This window comes from Choloepus didactylus, chromosome 18, assembly GCF_015220235.1.
Source record: "Choloepus didactylus isolate mChoDid1 chromosome 18, mChoDid1.pri, whole genome shotgun sequence".
Lineage (NCBI taxonomy): Eukaryota > Metazoa > Chordata > Mammalia > Pilosa > Megalonychidae > Choloepus > Choloepus didactylus.
Window position 1 is genome coordinate 27786762 of NC_051324.1, and position 15107 is coordinate 27801868.

A 15107-nucleotide genomic window follows, 5' to 3' on the forward strand; every position below is an offset into this window, starting at 1 on the left:
TATGAATGTCAGCATTACCCCATGCAGCAAATGTTAAAGAGACTGAAAAGAGATCAGACTACAGTTAGAGATATGAATGAAATAGACTTGGTTAGGACTAAGGTAAATTAGACTAAAGAGTAAAAGACAATATTGACAGTGTTTCTAAAACTTCAACTTCTGTGTGAGACCAAAGAAAGAGATGTTTATTAGGGGCAAAATCTATATTTTTAAACACACTATATAATTTAACTTGTATGGTCAGTTTATTCAAACAACATAATTACATGGAATGTTGAATAGGGAGGGAAATCTGGTTGGTTTGTACAGGTTAGTGTGAAGCCCCAGTACATCCCAGAGTAATGTGGATAGAGAATAAAAATGTATTTGCAAAGCGCCCTTGAGGGATTGGGAGAAAATTTAGAAATACTAAATATCCCCACTTGGGGAATTAATGATATTCTCACAAGGATTGAGGGCTACCAATTTAGAAGGCCAAGCCCTCGATCTTGGGGCTTGCCCTTATGAAGCTTGTTACTGCAAAGGAAAGGCTAAGCCTACTTGTAATTCTGCCCAACAGTCACCCCCAGAGAACCTCTTTTGTTCCTCAAATGTGGCCTATCTCTCTAAGCCATCTCTGCAGGTAAACTCACTGCCCTCCTCCCTATGTGGGACACGACTCCCAGAGTTGTAAATCTCCTTGGCAACGTGGGACACGACTCGCAGGGATGAGCCTGGACCTGGCACCAGGGGATTGTGAAAGTCTTCTTGAGCAAAAGGGGGAAGAGAAATGAAACAAAATAAAGTTTCGGTGGCTGAGAGATCTCAAATGGAGTTGAGAGGTCATTCTGGAAGTTATTCTTACACATTTTATAGATATCCCTTTTTAGTTTTTAGTGTATTGAAGGAAATACCTGAAACTGTTGAACTGCTACCCAGTAGCCCTTATTCTTGAAGACAATTGTTTAACTACATAGCTTACACAGTGTGACCACGTGATTGTGAAAACTTTGTGGATCCCACTTCCTTTATCCAGTGTATGGACAGATGAATAGAAAAATGAGGACAAAAAGTAAATGAATTAAAAAAAAAGGTAAATGAATAATACGGATGGGGCGTATGGGATGTTTTGGTGTTCTGTTTTACTTTAACTCTTATTCTAATTATTTTTTGTGTGTGGTAATGAAAATGTTCAAACATTGTGGTGATGAATGCACAACTATATAATGGTACTGTGAACAACTGATTGTACTCTGTGAATGACTGTACAGTATGTGAAAACATCTCAATAAAATTGAATTAAAAAAAAAGAAAGAAAACTATAGTTTAAGAATAATACTACAATCATTAAAATACATAACCATGTAGAAACATAGTAACATGCTTACAAAATAATATTAAATTAAAAAAAAGAGAGAACCTCCACCCCTACATGGCACATAGGCCCATTAATACAACCAATGGACCTATGGGCCCATGGCACATAGGCCCATTAATACAACAGTACAAAATTATGTCCACATATAAATAAAAATTGAAGAAAACAACAAAAATAAAAATAAATGTGACTGGTTGTGCTAACATGATGTATTATTATGTACATTTGGATTTCTGTCTTTTTTTTAACTGAGACTTTCCTGTATTTCTCCTCACTCACAACACAAAAAAACAGTTATTGAGTGCCTGCTATCCACCTCACAACTCAATACAAGAGACAAACAGGGCACTGTGGAAGCAAAGAAACAGCACCTCACCCAGGCTGGCAGGAACGGCTTTCTATAAGAGGTGACATCTGAGTTTTCTATTTTCCAAACACATACTTTCTCTTCTAATCATTCCTAAACCCTACTTATGAAATAAGGGTTGAGCCAGGGGACTAAAAATTTACAGTGTTGTAATAATAGCTTTTGAAATAACAAAATGCTGCCAGAGATCAGTAGCCAGTAACCCACTTTCACAAACAAGAAATGCACAGACAGAATACTTACTTGTTCCTTTTCAAACTGGATCATTTTCCTAAAAAAATCAACTGAAAATGGGCGGCTTTCCTGTAAACTAAAAAGAGGGGGGAAATGTCACCTTCCGCAATGACAGAAGACCTCATATCTCGTAAATATAAAATACCTAGGCCAATACCTCCATAACAGTGGTTAAAATTCAGTGCAGGGACTTGACCTGACTCCAAGTCACTCTCAATGCTTTAAATCTGTAATGAGTTACTCTTAACTATTACTAAACTCTTTCTCCTATCCAGTTTTCTTTCTGTTTTCTTCTTTCTCACTTTCAGAGTTTTAAGTTCTCTCTACTACATCTCAAAGTCTTCTGGAAAAAGAAAAAATAATTCAGTTCCTAAGAATATATTCTAAGGAAATGATTCCTAATGTGAACAAATAGTAGTTGCACAGATATGTTTATCAAAGCAGTATTACTGTGCCTAAATAAATTTGGGTACATCCACAGGGTGGTATGCTACACAACTATTTTTAATAAATGATATTTATGAAATTTTTGTTAATGGGCAAAATGCCCAGTCCAATGTTTATCAATAAAAGTGGTATACAAAACTGTGATTGTAGTACAATGTCAACAATATAAAAAAATAGATTTAAAAATGACAGATTAACACTGTTTTTTTCTCTTGATGATAGGATTACAATGAATGATTACAGTTATCTTTATTTTTTTGGAGTATCTTCCCAATGGGTATGAATTGTTTTTATTGTTCAAAAAAAGAAAAAAAAACATTACTATTTGTAGCACATATAACCTGGATATGAGGGGCTGAGTTTGGGGCGGGAGACTAGCAACAGCTATAAAAGTTTGTGAGTACCTTCTAAACACTGCCCTGGCCTTTTTGTAGCCACCACTCCGATATGCCCAATTGAGGTACTTATCCTTCAGAGTTACCGAATCAGCACCTGTAACAGCTAGGATAGCTTTCTACAATTTAAAAGAGAAAAGAAATAAGCTGCATGAGGAAATGTATAGACATCAAAACAAATTTTCACAGAATCCCTCCAGGCCACTCAAGTAATAGTACTTTAGGAGCACCTGCTGAAGAAATAACCCCAAACCTAGTTAATTAGTGAACCTATCTATTCATACCCCAAACACCACCAGACTTAGCATGAAGCCCATACCTTAAAGATTGCTTCAGTATCTTCTTGGCTTTTAGCACCTTCACTCCACTCTGCCCAAGAGATCCACAATGGCAGACAAATCTGCTCAAAATAGTAAGTGTTAGAAAACGACAACTTAGCACTATGCTCTGAACACTAATCACTACAGGTTCTTCCTAAGATAATCAATATGTAATTTATGGATTCATTCCCAGTCTATCCTCTGGGCAACCCAGAATTCCCCTTGCCCAACAGGAGACACCCTTCCTGCCAAGTCACTCAGAACAATACTTTCCTGTTAATTCTAGTTCCCTTCTGTTGCGAAATACTGCCTATAGTTATTATCATCAATTATCTTTTAGTTAATTAAGGAATTAACAGCCCACAGCTAGCAGACCCACAGCTATAACTTCTGTTATCTAGAACTCACAATAAAAGTACTAACTAATCTAGGCCAAAATGTCTATCTGATCTTCACTCATGTCCCAGAGGCACAAACAAATGAGAAGTAAAATAATTAAGATTTTTTCCCACTTTACCTTCTGGTATACTTTTTTCCTACCAATAAAAAGTTTAATTGCAAAGCTATAACTTTAAGGTTTAGAAATAAATGTATCTTTAAAAGTTGAGCTACACTCCCTCTACGTGGGATCTGACTCTCCCAGAGGTGTACATCTCCCTGGCAACACAGGCTGTGACTCGCAAGGATGAATCTGGACCCAGCATCGTGGGATTGAGAACATCTTCTTGACCAAAAGGGGGATGCGAAATGAAACAAAATAAAGTTTCACTGGCTGAGAGATTTCAAATGGAGTTGAGAGGTCACTCTGGTGGACATTCCTACACACTATATAGAAGACCCTTCTTAGGTTTTAATGTATTGGAGTAGCTAGAAGTAAATACCTGAAACTATCAAACTGCAACCCAGTAGCCGTGACTCTTGAAGACAATTGTATAGCAGTGCAGCTTACAAGGGGTGACAATGTGATTGTGAAAGCCTTGTGGATTGCAGTCCTTTTATCTAGCGTATGGACAGATGAGTAGAAAAATGGGGAAAAAATACTAAATGGAAAATAGCACGTGGGGGTGATTTGGGTATTCTTTTTTACTTTTATTTTTTATTCTTATTTTCTCTGGTGTAAGGAAAATGTTCAAAATTAGACTGGGGTCATGAATGCACAACTATATGATGGTATTGTCAACAGTTGATTGTACACCATGGATGATTGTATGGTATGTGAATGTCTCTCATTAAAACTGAATTTAAAAAAAAAATAGATTGGGGTGATGAATGCACACTATATGAAGGTACTATGAACAGCTGATTGTACACCATGGGTGACTGTATGGTATGGGAATATATCTCAATAAAACTGAATTAAATAAAAAAAAAGTTGGGCTACATTCAACTTTGGAGGCAAGTTAAGAATATTCTATTAATATTAATAGTTAACAGTAAAATGGTACTATAATTATATATGATATTGTATAATAGTACAATTGTACAATTATTCGTTCATCAATTGTAACAAAAGTACCACGCTAATGCAAAGTGTTTGTAATGGGGGGATACAGGAATGCTGTTATTTTTTACATGATTTTTCTGTAAACCTACAACTTCTCTAATTAAAGAAATTAAATAAAATATCTAAGAATAGGAAATTTTATAGAATATAGTCAATTTTCAAATAAAAGATTAGAAATAGGTTATTAAATGGAAGTAAATTCTTCTACTCCTCATCCTTCAACCTTCACCACTTGAGAACAAATGCTACTCTAGCTTGAGCTCTTATCAGACAAACACACTCCAAATCAGCTTTGGCTGAAGTCTTAAAAGGTTCCCTAAATAGAATGCAATATAAAAAGACCCAACTCACAGACCTGGGGTTTCAGGTACACAAAGGCTTCTTCAACAGCCATGGCTATGTCAGTGCTCTTTGATTCAATTAGCACCTGCAGCCTCATCTGCCACATGGTCACAGAGTCTCTAAACAATTCAGTTCCAGCTACTGCCACCTCCAGAGCCTCCTTATAGTAGTCACGATGCAACAACAAGTCAATCTAGATAAGACAAAAGATCATTGGATATTTAATTACTGAAACCTCAAATTATCTATGTAAATGGGACAAAGACCTCATTTTAGGCAATAATTTCAACTGCCTTTCCACTAAACTTTTTACTGTGGCTGCTAGGCACAAAGTCTGGAAATCTCCTTCTTTCCCTGCTCCTATTTCCAAGAGCTATCAAAACAGGGAAGATATGAAAAGCAGAAGGCCTAAATAATTTAGGCTGGAAGTTAAGTTATTATTAATTAAAACAGTTCATTATGCCAGACCCCACATCTACTAGACCAGAGTACAAAAATCAGCAAAGATAAAACCAGTATTTATGGGATGGTAAGGAAACAGGTACATGCATTCAAACAGAGTTGGAAACACTATAAACTGGCATAACTTTTCTGAAATGTAATTTGAAACTATGTAACAAGAGTGTTCATATCTTAAACTTGGGAAATTTACTTTAATCAATAAGCCAAGAAATAAATGAATGTAAGGCAATCTTATCTGTTCAAAAACACTACTATCCATACTACTGTAACCAGGGGATGGGGATAAAATCAATCCAATTTTACAAAATTGTGAAAAAGCAAGTAAATGGCAGTATATCATCCATTCATTCAACAAACTTTTTTTTTACACACCATATATGCTAGACACTAAATTCAATAACAAGCAAATCAGGTTCCTATCACCCATAGAGCCTCCAGTTCAGCAGGAGAGACCAAGTTTGAAAAGCATCATGACAGAAAAGGAATTATATGCTATGGGAGAGTACAAAACAGGAGAACCCAAGAGTGTCTGTGCAAGTGCTAAAAAAGGACTCCCAGAAAGGAAGCACCATTTAAGCTAAGACTTAAGAAGGAGCAGGCTCAGATGTGGCCTCTCTCTCTAAGCCATCTCTGCAGGTGAACTCACTGCCCTCCCCACCACATGGGACATGACTCCCAGGGATGAGTCTGGACCTGGCGTGGTGGAATTGAGAAAGCCTTCTTGACCAAAAGGGGAAAGAGAAATTAAACAAAATAAAGTTTCAGTGGCTGAGGGATCTCAAATGGAGTTGAGAGGTCATTCTGGAGATTATTCTTATGCATTATATGGATATCCCGTTATAGTTTTTAGTATATTGGAACGGCTAGAAGGAAATACCTGAAACTGTTGAACTGTGACCCAGTAGCCTTGATTCTTGAAGACTACTGTATAACTATATAGCTCACATGATGTGACTGTGGGATTATGAAAACCTTGTGGCTCCCACTCCCTTTATCCAGTGTACGGACAGAAGAGTAGAAATACGGGAACAAAAATTAAATGACTAATAGGGGGGATGAGAGGCATGAGATATTCTAGGTATCTTTTTTACTCATATTTTTATTCTTTTTTTTTGGGGGGGGGGAGTAATGAAAATGTTCAAAAACTGTGGTGATGAATGCACAACTATATGATGGTACTGTGAACAACTGATTGTACACTGTAGATAATTATAAGGTATGTGAATATATCTCAATAAAACTGGATTTTTAAAAAAAGGAAGAAGAAGGAGCAGACACTAGCCAGGTGAAAGCAGATACCTCCAGAAACACAGAAGCTCTCCAAACCAAAAACTATAAGAGGCTAAAGATGTGACAGCATGGATATGAAAAGAAAATACAAGTTCAGAATGGCTGGAGGTAAGGATATAGACAAGAGATTAGGAAGATATGAAACTGGATGTATAGAAAGGGGCAAATTTAAGTTTGGGCTTTATCCAAAGGACAACTGGAATCCACAAAATAATCAATTTTTTAAAAGAGCATTCTGTGGAAAATAATCTGGAGAAAGGATGGTAGAGAATCAGCTAAGCATTTCAAGTTTACAGGCAGCATGTTTAGGGACTCTAATTAAAAGCAAAGTCACCAAATGAGTGACGTGGTGGTCAAGTTAGGAAGGTAAGTATCAGAGATGTGAGGAAAGCAGGATGTTCGAAATAGCCAGAGCGATGAATGGCAAAAGAAAAAAGATAATAGAAAAATGGCAGGACTGCCAAGCAACACCCAAAACCCAGATGACTTTACAGGGTGTAACTGTCTTGCCAGCATTCAATAGTTCAAGTGAAGTCCTCTGAACTCATCCAAGGCCAGAATTTTCCCAGACAGATGCCACAATAATAGGAGAAATGTGCCTCGGTCTTGGTATAATAATACAACAGGTTACTATAAAGCATATGCATTATGCAGAAACAAATGAAAGTGTGGAAAAAATGTGAAAATAGTAGAATACAACATAAAATAGCATGACATTGCAATTATGCAAAAATTATGTAATGACGTGTGGCTCAAAAGAGGTAAGACTAACACAAATAGATGGCACTCAACAAATGTAAAGATTTTTGCCCTTTCTCTACCATAAAGCTATTTAAATACATTAACACATTCATTATCTCATGTAATCTCTCAACAACTTTGTGAGGCAGCAAAGACAAGGATCATTACCACTATTCAGAATCAAGTACACAAACTCAGAAAAGTTAAGTGGTTTGCCCACGTCACCTGTCTATCAAGTGGTAAAACCTAATTCAGAACTATGTATTCCCACAACATTATTCTGTTCTCTATAACAGTCCTTACCCACAGCACAGGGTAATGATAGTTTAATATGTCTCTTACTATGGAATGTCAGCTTCTGAAACACAGGAACACGTCTAATTTGTCTTTATTGTACCAATGGTTAACTGGACAGTCAGTAAAAGATGAAACACTATTTGTTCTGACTATTCCCCATTTTATTATATTCTTCCCTCTACTGGTACACATTTTGTTTCTGGCATATACCAAATACTAACAGACAAATGTAAATACACTCTACATCTGCCATTTCAAACTTCCAAACAGGCTTAGTCGTATAACAATATATATTTAATATACATGACACCAGAATGGAACAACTGGAATAAAATGTATTTAAATGGTAGTGAATGTGTTCTCTGTGCTCTTACCCACTGCTTGTACTGAAACTCAGGCAGAAGTTTGAGTTCCTTTGCCTTCCTGAATGCAATCATGGTTCTTTCCAGCCTCTGAAATTAGAAAAATACCACTGTTCATTACAAAGACCCGTAGTAGGGACCTCTGGGCTCTGACAATGAACAAAAGCAGTTTTACATATTTCTGAGAATTCAGAAGGGATTGCTGAGTTAGGTGCCCCTCCATGGAGGTTTGCCTTAGGAGCAGATAAGTTGAACAGCTATACCAAGCACAACCAAGTAAAGAGGAAAGCACCTCCTAATTTAGTTGCCAGTATAACACAAACACAGACACAGAAATTCTGAATGACAGGTCATCCACTTCATGGTTAGCATGAAGTTCTTGGAAGTTGTCCCACACCCCAAAAGAGCTGTGTTTCAGTTCTTCCTTCAGAAAACGGTCACTCTCTAGTCAGCCCCTGTATCAATGTACCACAACTCCTCACCTTCCCTTTGAGAAACTCACTATTCGTCTTCTTAGTAAATCTTTCCAAGCAAAAGTTGATGTAACACTTCCACATAGCTTCTGGAAAGGTCAGAAAGATTATATTGATCAGATTATCAATTTGTTTTTTCAACAATCATACATCTTTTCTTCAAAGGAAAAAATAAATCTAAGGGAGAGTTTAAATTAGCCTCATGAAAATCAATTATTCTGATTACAGCCAATCAAACATCTAAAATATTAAGGAAAAACAACTGAGAAATGACATAATATAAAAATTAAAGCCTTATCCATGTTATATATCCACTTTGCCTTTAGTTTTCACTACTACAAAATAAAAAGCACATCTATATCAAAAGATAATTAAGTGGTGAAAAGAAAATGGTTTATTTATTAACCAAATAGAAGCCATTTGGCAAAAAATAAAAAAAGATAATTAAGGAATTGTCTTAATAGTTATTTCCTAGGTATCATTTCCCCAAATAATTGAACATAAAGACCATTACTATCAAGGAAAGTCATAAAAGCGCCATCTTTCACTATCAGAGAAAGAAAGAACAATTTGGAGAGTATGACACATTGCAATCTACACTACAGAGAGATTCCTGATATCGATGTTGCTATTGGGAATGGGAGCATCGGTTTCACACTCATGAATATAATTACTTTTAACCACACCATGACTTGGTGAAGTTCACCTGTGGGCAGAATCTTCACTGCCTCTTCATATACAGCATAGCACCTCTCCTCCTTCCGGTCCATCTCTGCTGCTTTCGCTTGTTTTGTAGTAGGTTGCTCTTCTCTGGGCTGGGTCTCGATCTCTAATTCTCGCCGTGCCACATAATCCCAAGTGAGAGGGTCATCTGTGTGTAGAGCCTGAAGGCTGAAACACAGGGCTTACTGGCACCATCCCTATGATAAGAGACTAACTCAAAATATCAAACAAAGAGACATTCCTCTGTGCTCTAAAAATGTACATGGGACAATCCTCTAACTACCATCAGATTTATTTGCCAAAAGGCCTTCCAAATAATTTTGTGTTCTCAGTCCTTACAGATACTTTCATGCTTTTTGTATGAATTTTGTCAATGGGTCAGAGTCATCAAACATTTATTGAGTTTCAGAATGTTTCAGACATCGTTAACAAATATTAACTTTCAAGTGATCAAAGTCAAATCAGCACGTATCTATGACAAGACAAGCCTCCATAAACACTGGAGAACCTTATTATAATATCCAGACTCTACATTTTCTACAATAGACACAAAGATAAAGCACAAGCAACAACATAATCCTCTACTTAAACCCTGAAGATAAACAAAGCGAAAACTGATCCAAGTTGTGTTCATCTCTCATGAAAGCTAGAGATGCTACCCAGGAGTAGAAGTATGTACAAGGAAGGCTGTAAATAATTCCCAAGCCATGTAACTCAGATCTTAAAGAATACAACAACCTGTAGCAATCAACTATATATATCCATAAATAGGATGTAGCTTTTCTATTAGTCTTGGAATACATTAGTTATTGAATAAGAGACAAACTATATTCCAATGGAAGCCAAAGAGTGAGTCAAACAACTTCTCAGGGACATTCTCCTCTTAGGTAATATGATACAATGGAACTAAAATTTAATCTTTCTTCCAAGTTCTTTGTGTGGTACCTTATTTTTCCCCTTCTAAATATTCAACTTCAAACCTTTAAAGAAAATCTACCAAAAGGGAGGAGGATTGTGGGAAAATGGCGAAGTAGGAAGCTCCAGAAATCAGTCCCTCCACCAAAACAACAATTTAATTAGCAGAAACTGTCTGAATCAAATTCAGGCATACCTGATTTTATTGCCCTTCACTTTACTGTGCTTTGCAGATACTGTGTTTTTAAAAAATTGAACATTTGTGGCAACCCTATGTCACACAAGTCTATCAGCTCCATTTTTCCAACAGCATGTATGCAATTCATGTCTCTGTGTCACATTTCAATCCAGGTATATACATTATTTTTTTAGGGATAATGTTATTGCACACTTCATAGACTACAGTATAGCATAAACATAACTTTATATGTACTAGGAAACCAAAAAATATGCTTGACTCGCTTTACTGCAATATGCACTTTACTGTGGTGGTCTGGAACCAAACCCACAATATTGCCGAGGTATTTGAAAACTCTGAGGTCTAGTGGAACAATGTGCAGCATCCATGGAATTGCTGGAGGAAGAAGCTGGTAAACTCCCTGCAGAGGAGCCACATGTCAGACAGCAGAGGAGCCTTCAGCCCAGGCTCCTAGTCTGGCTTGCTGATGCCAGGCAAATAAAAATGAAAATGCAACATATCAAAACTTATGAGAAATAACAAAAGCAACGCTGAAAGAGAAATTTATAGCTATAAATGCTTTCATTAAAAAAGATGATTTCAAATCAGAGATCTAACATCAAAACTAGAAGAAATACAAAAAGAAAAGGAAACTAAACCCAAAGTGAGCACAAGGAAGGAAATAACAAAGATGAGAATGGAGATAAATGAAATATAGAAAAATGTTAGAGAAAATCAACAAAACCAAAAGTATGTTCTTTGAAATGATCAATAAAACTGAAAAATGTTTAGCTAGACTGATGAAGAAAAAAAGAAGACACAAATGACTAAAATCAGAAATAATAATGAGGACATTACTACTGATCCCACTGAAATAAAAAAGATTTTAAGAGGATTCTCTAAACAATTATATGCCAACAAATTAGAAAAACTGGATAAAATGGACAAATTCCTTGAAACATACAAATTACCTAATCTAGTACAAAAAGAAACAGAAAATCTCAACAGACCTATAACAAGTAAAGAAATTGAATCAGTAATAAAAACCTTCCAAGAAAGAAAACTCCAGGACCAGCTGGTTTCACTGCTGAATTCTACTAAACATTTAAAGATTTAACACCGACCTCTCTCAAACTCTTCCAGAAACTAGGAGAGATTACTTCCTAACACATTCTATGAAGCCAGCATTACCTTGATACCAAAGCCAGCTAAAGACAGCACTAGGAAAGAAAGTTACAGACCAATATCCCTGATGAACATAGATGCAAAAATCTTCATCAATACTGGGAAATCGAATTCAATAGTATATTAAAAGAATTATATACCATGATCAAGTGGGATTTACACCATGAGTACAAGGGTGGTTTAACATAAGAAAACCAATCAGAATGAAGTTAAAAAAAAAAACATGGATTAGTCCGAGTGGAGCTAGCGAGTGGAACGGTTGTGTGATCGCTTCTCGGAGACCGGTAGCGCTTGCAGCATGGCTGACCAACTGACTGAAGAGCAGATTGCAGAATTCAAAGAAGCTTTTTCACTATTTGACAAGGATGGTGATGGAACTATAACAACAAAGGAACTGGGAACTGTAATGAGGTCTCTTGGGCAAAATCCCACAGAAGCAGAGTTACAGGACATGATTAATGAAGTAGATGCTGATGGTAATGGTACAATTGACTTTCCGGAATTTCTGACAATGATGGCAAGGAAAATGAAAGACACAGACAGTGAAGAAGAAATTAGAGAAGCATTCCGTGTGTTTGATAAAGATGGCAATGGCTACATTAGTGCAGCAGAGCTTCGCCATGTGATGACAAACCTTGGAGAGAAGTTAACAGATGAAGAGGTTGATGAAATGATTAGGGAAGCAGATATTGATGGTGATGGTCAAGTAAACTATGAAGAGTTTGTACAAATGATGACAGCAAAGTGAAGACATTGTACAGAATGTGTTAAATTTCTTGTACAAAATTGTTTATTTGCCTTTTCTTTGTTTGTAACTTATCTGTAAAAGGTTTCCCCTTACTGTCAAAAGAATATGCATGTATAGTAATTAGGATTTCATTCCTCCATGTTTTCTTCCCTTATCTTACTGTCATTGTCTTGAAACCTTATTTTAGAAAATTGATCAAGTAACATGTTGCATGTGGCTTACTCTGGATATATCTAAGCCCTTCTGCACATCTAAACTTAGATGGAGTTGGTCAAATGAGGGAACATCTGGGTTATGCCTTTTTTTAAGTAGTTTTCTTTAGAAACTGTCAGCATGTTGTTGTTGAAGTGTGGAGTTGTAACTCTGCGTGGACTATGGACAGTCAACAATATGTACTTAAAGTTGCACTATTGCAAAACGGGTGTATTATCCAGGTACTCGTACACTATTTTTTTGTACTGCTGGTCCTGTACCAGAAACATTTTCTTTTATTGTTACTTGCTTTTTAAACTTTGTTTAGCCACTTAAAGAAAATCTGCTTATGGCACAATTTGCCTCAAATCCATTCCAAGTTGTATATTTGTTTTCCAATAAAAAAAAATTACAATTTAAAAAAAAAAAAAAAAAAAAAAAAAAAAAAAAAAAAAACATGATCATCTAAATTGATGCAGAAAAGGCATTTGACAAAATTTAATATCCTCTCATGATAAAAACACTCAGAAAACTAGGAATAGAGGGAACTTTCTCAACATGGGTATTTCTCAAAAGCCATTTATGAAAAACCCACAGCAAATATAAAACTCAATGGTGAAAGACCGAAAGTTTTCTCCTTAGGATCACGAATAAAAAAAGGCTGCCCGCCATTACCACTGTTATTCAACATTGTACTGGAAGTTCTAGCCAGAGCAATCAAGGAAGAGAAAGGAATAAAAGGCATCCAAATTGGAAAGGAAGAAAGAAAACTTTCTGTTTGCAGATGCATGATCCTACATGGAGAAAATTCCAAAGAAACCACAAGAAAGCTACTAGAACTAATAAACGATTTCAGCCAAGATAAATACAAAGCAGTTAGCTGGGTTTCTAAATACCAGTAATGAACAATCTGAAAAAGAAATCAAGAAAACAATTCCATTTACAATACCATCTAAAAGAATAAAATACCTAGGAATAAATTTAAGCAAACAGGTAAAAGACCAGTACACTGAAAACTACAAAACAATGCTGAAAGAAATTAAAGACCTAATTAAATGAAAAGACATCCCAGGTTCATGGATTGGAAGACTCAATATTGTTAAGATTTCAATAGTGTCAAAAGTGATTTAAACTCAATGCAATCCCTATCAAAATTCCAGCAGACTGTTTTGCAGAAACAGAAAAGCTGATCCTCAAATTGATATGGAGGGGAAACAGGGCAAGATGGCGGCATAGGGAGGTATACAATTTAGTTAGTCCTCTGGAAAAACTAGCTTATAGCCAGGAACAACTAGTAAACAGTCTGGAACAACTGTTGGGGGGCATATGACACACTTCTTACAACAGTTTGGAATGGGTGTAACAGCTGAGATCACAGCATAAGAACTGTAAGTAAAGCTCCCAAATAGCAGAGCTGGCGCCCCCTGGCAGCACAGCAGGCTAAGCTGAAACACTTCCCTGTAGAAAAAAGAAGCGGTGTACTAGGAGGAAGGGAAGGTAGTTCAACCAAGCTCCAACTGCGGTTTTAGTTAACAAATCTGGAGTACTGAATAGAAGCTACAAGCACAGATAAATGTGGAACAAGCAGGAAAGGAACCCAGTGGGTTTTCTCAGCAGACAGGAGGCAGGGCTGATGGAAAAAAAATACATAAACAAGTAAAAACACAGGCTTTTGGAGTTGATTGAGCTCAGAATACTGAAAAAGAGCTGTGTGCCAAGAAAAGTGGCACATAGAACCGGGAACCAACTCTGTTCTTGACTGGTAACTGGGGTCCTGGAGACTGGCTCTGAAAAGGGGATTTCTTTCTTTTTTCCTTTTTTTTTTCTCTCATTCTAAGTAGCTCTTAGAGAAAGCCTCAGGCATTTTCAGTTCATCAGTGCTGACCCAGGAAAGGGTGGAGATAAGATAGAGAGACAAAGGAAGAAGTCAAATGAGACGATAAACCCTAAAGGCCTTATCTTCCCTAAGAAAAGGGGGAGTCAGGATCCAGAGCAAGTGGCTGCCCCCCTCAGAGAACTTGGACCCTAGGGCTTGAGGGGAAAAAAAACAAAACAGAAACTTAAGTTTGGCTTCTGACACTCTCAGCCCCTGGCAGGGACAGGTTCTACTGAGAAAGGCAAAGCACCTCTTTATGCCAGTGGGGAGTGCAGGCTGACAAGTGCCACCTTCTGGGCAGGACAGAAAAAGCACAGCATCTAGAGGCCTCACAGGAAAGTCTGACAATTTGCTGGGCCTCATCCTCAGAGAAACTTGATACTGATTATACCTTCTTCCTGAGACCTGGGCCCATCTGGTCTAGGAAAATCCGACTGGGATAATCAAGGAAACCAGATGCCTAGACAACAAAAAATATATGAATCACACTAGAAAAAATGAAGATATGGCCCAGTCAAAGGAACAAACTTACACTTCAAATGAGATACAGGAGTTGAAACAACTAATTAAAGATATTCAAACAAATATGCTAAATCAATTCAAAATTCAAATCAATGAATTGAGGGAAGATATAGCAAAAGAGATGAAGGACATAAAGAAGACACTGGGCGAACATAAGGAAGAACCTGAAAGTTTGAA

General features: G+C 36.8%; 2 protein-coding genes across 2 annotated transcripts in view; one reads left to right on the forward strand and one right to left on the reverse strand.

Moving 5' to 3' along the window:
- Positions 1–15107, reverse strand: part of UTP6 (UTP6 small subunit processome component) — a 46288-nt gene that overhangs the window by 9026 nt on the left and 22155 nt on the right. Inside the window, exons 11-17 of the mRNA XM_037809309.1 lie at positions 9298–9482; positions 8601–8680; positions 8131–8208; positions 4980–5159; positions 3120–3200; positions 2810–2919; positions 1968–2034 (exon numbers count right to left, since the gene is read on the reverse strand). Of these exons, the coding sequence (XP_037665237.1) occupies positions 1968–2034; positions 2810–2919; positions 3120–3200; positions 4980–5159; positions 8131–8208; positions 8601–8680; positions 9298–9482 (781 nt within the window). The remainder of the gene's footprint in view (positions 1–1967; positions 2035–2809; positions 2920–3119; positions 3201–4979; positions 5160–8130; positions 8209–8600; positions 8681–9297; positions 9483–15107) is intronic.
- On the forward strand, positions 11831–12931 carry LOC119513859 (calmodulin-1). The gene has a single exon (XM_037809310.1). It carries the CDS (start codon positions 11891–11893, stop codon positions 12338–12340), a length of 450 nt encoding a protein of 149 aa, XP_037665238.1. The 5' UTR covers positions 11831–11890; the 3' UTR covers positions 12341–12931.

Excerpts from the sequence above, each read along its gene's own strand:
- LOC119513859 (XM_037809310.1), top strand. The coding sequence starts at position 11,891 with ATGGCTGACCAACTGACTGAAGAGCAGATTGCAGAATTCAAAGAAGCT.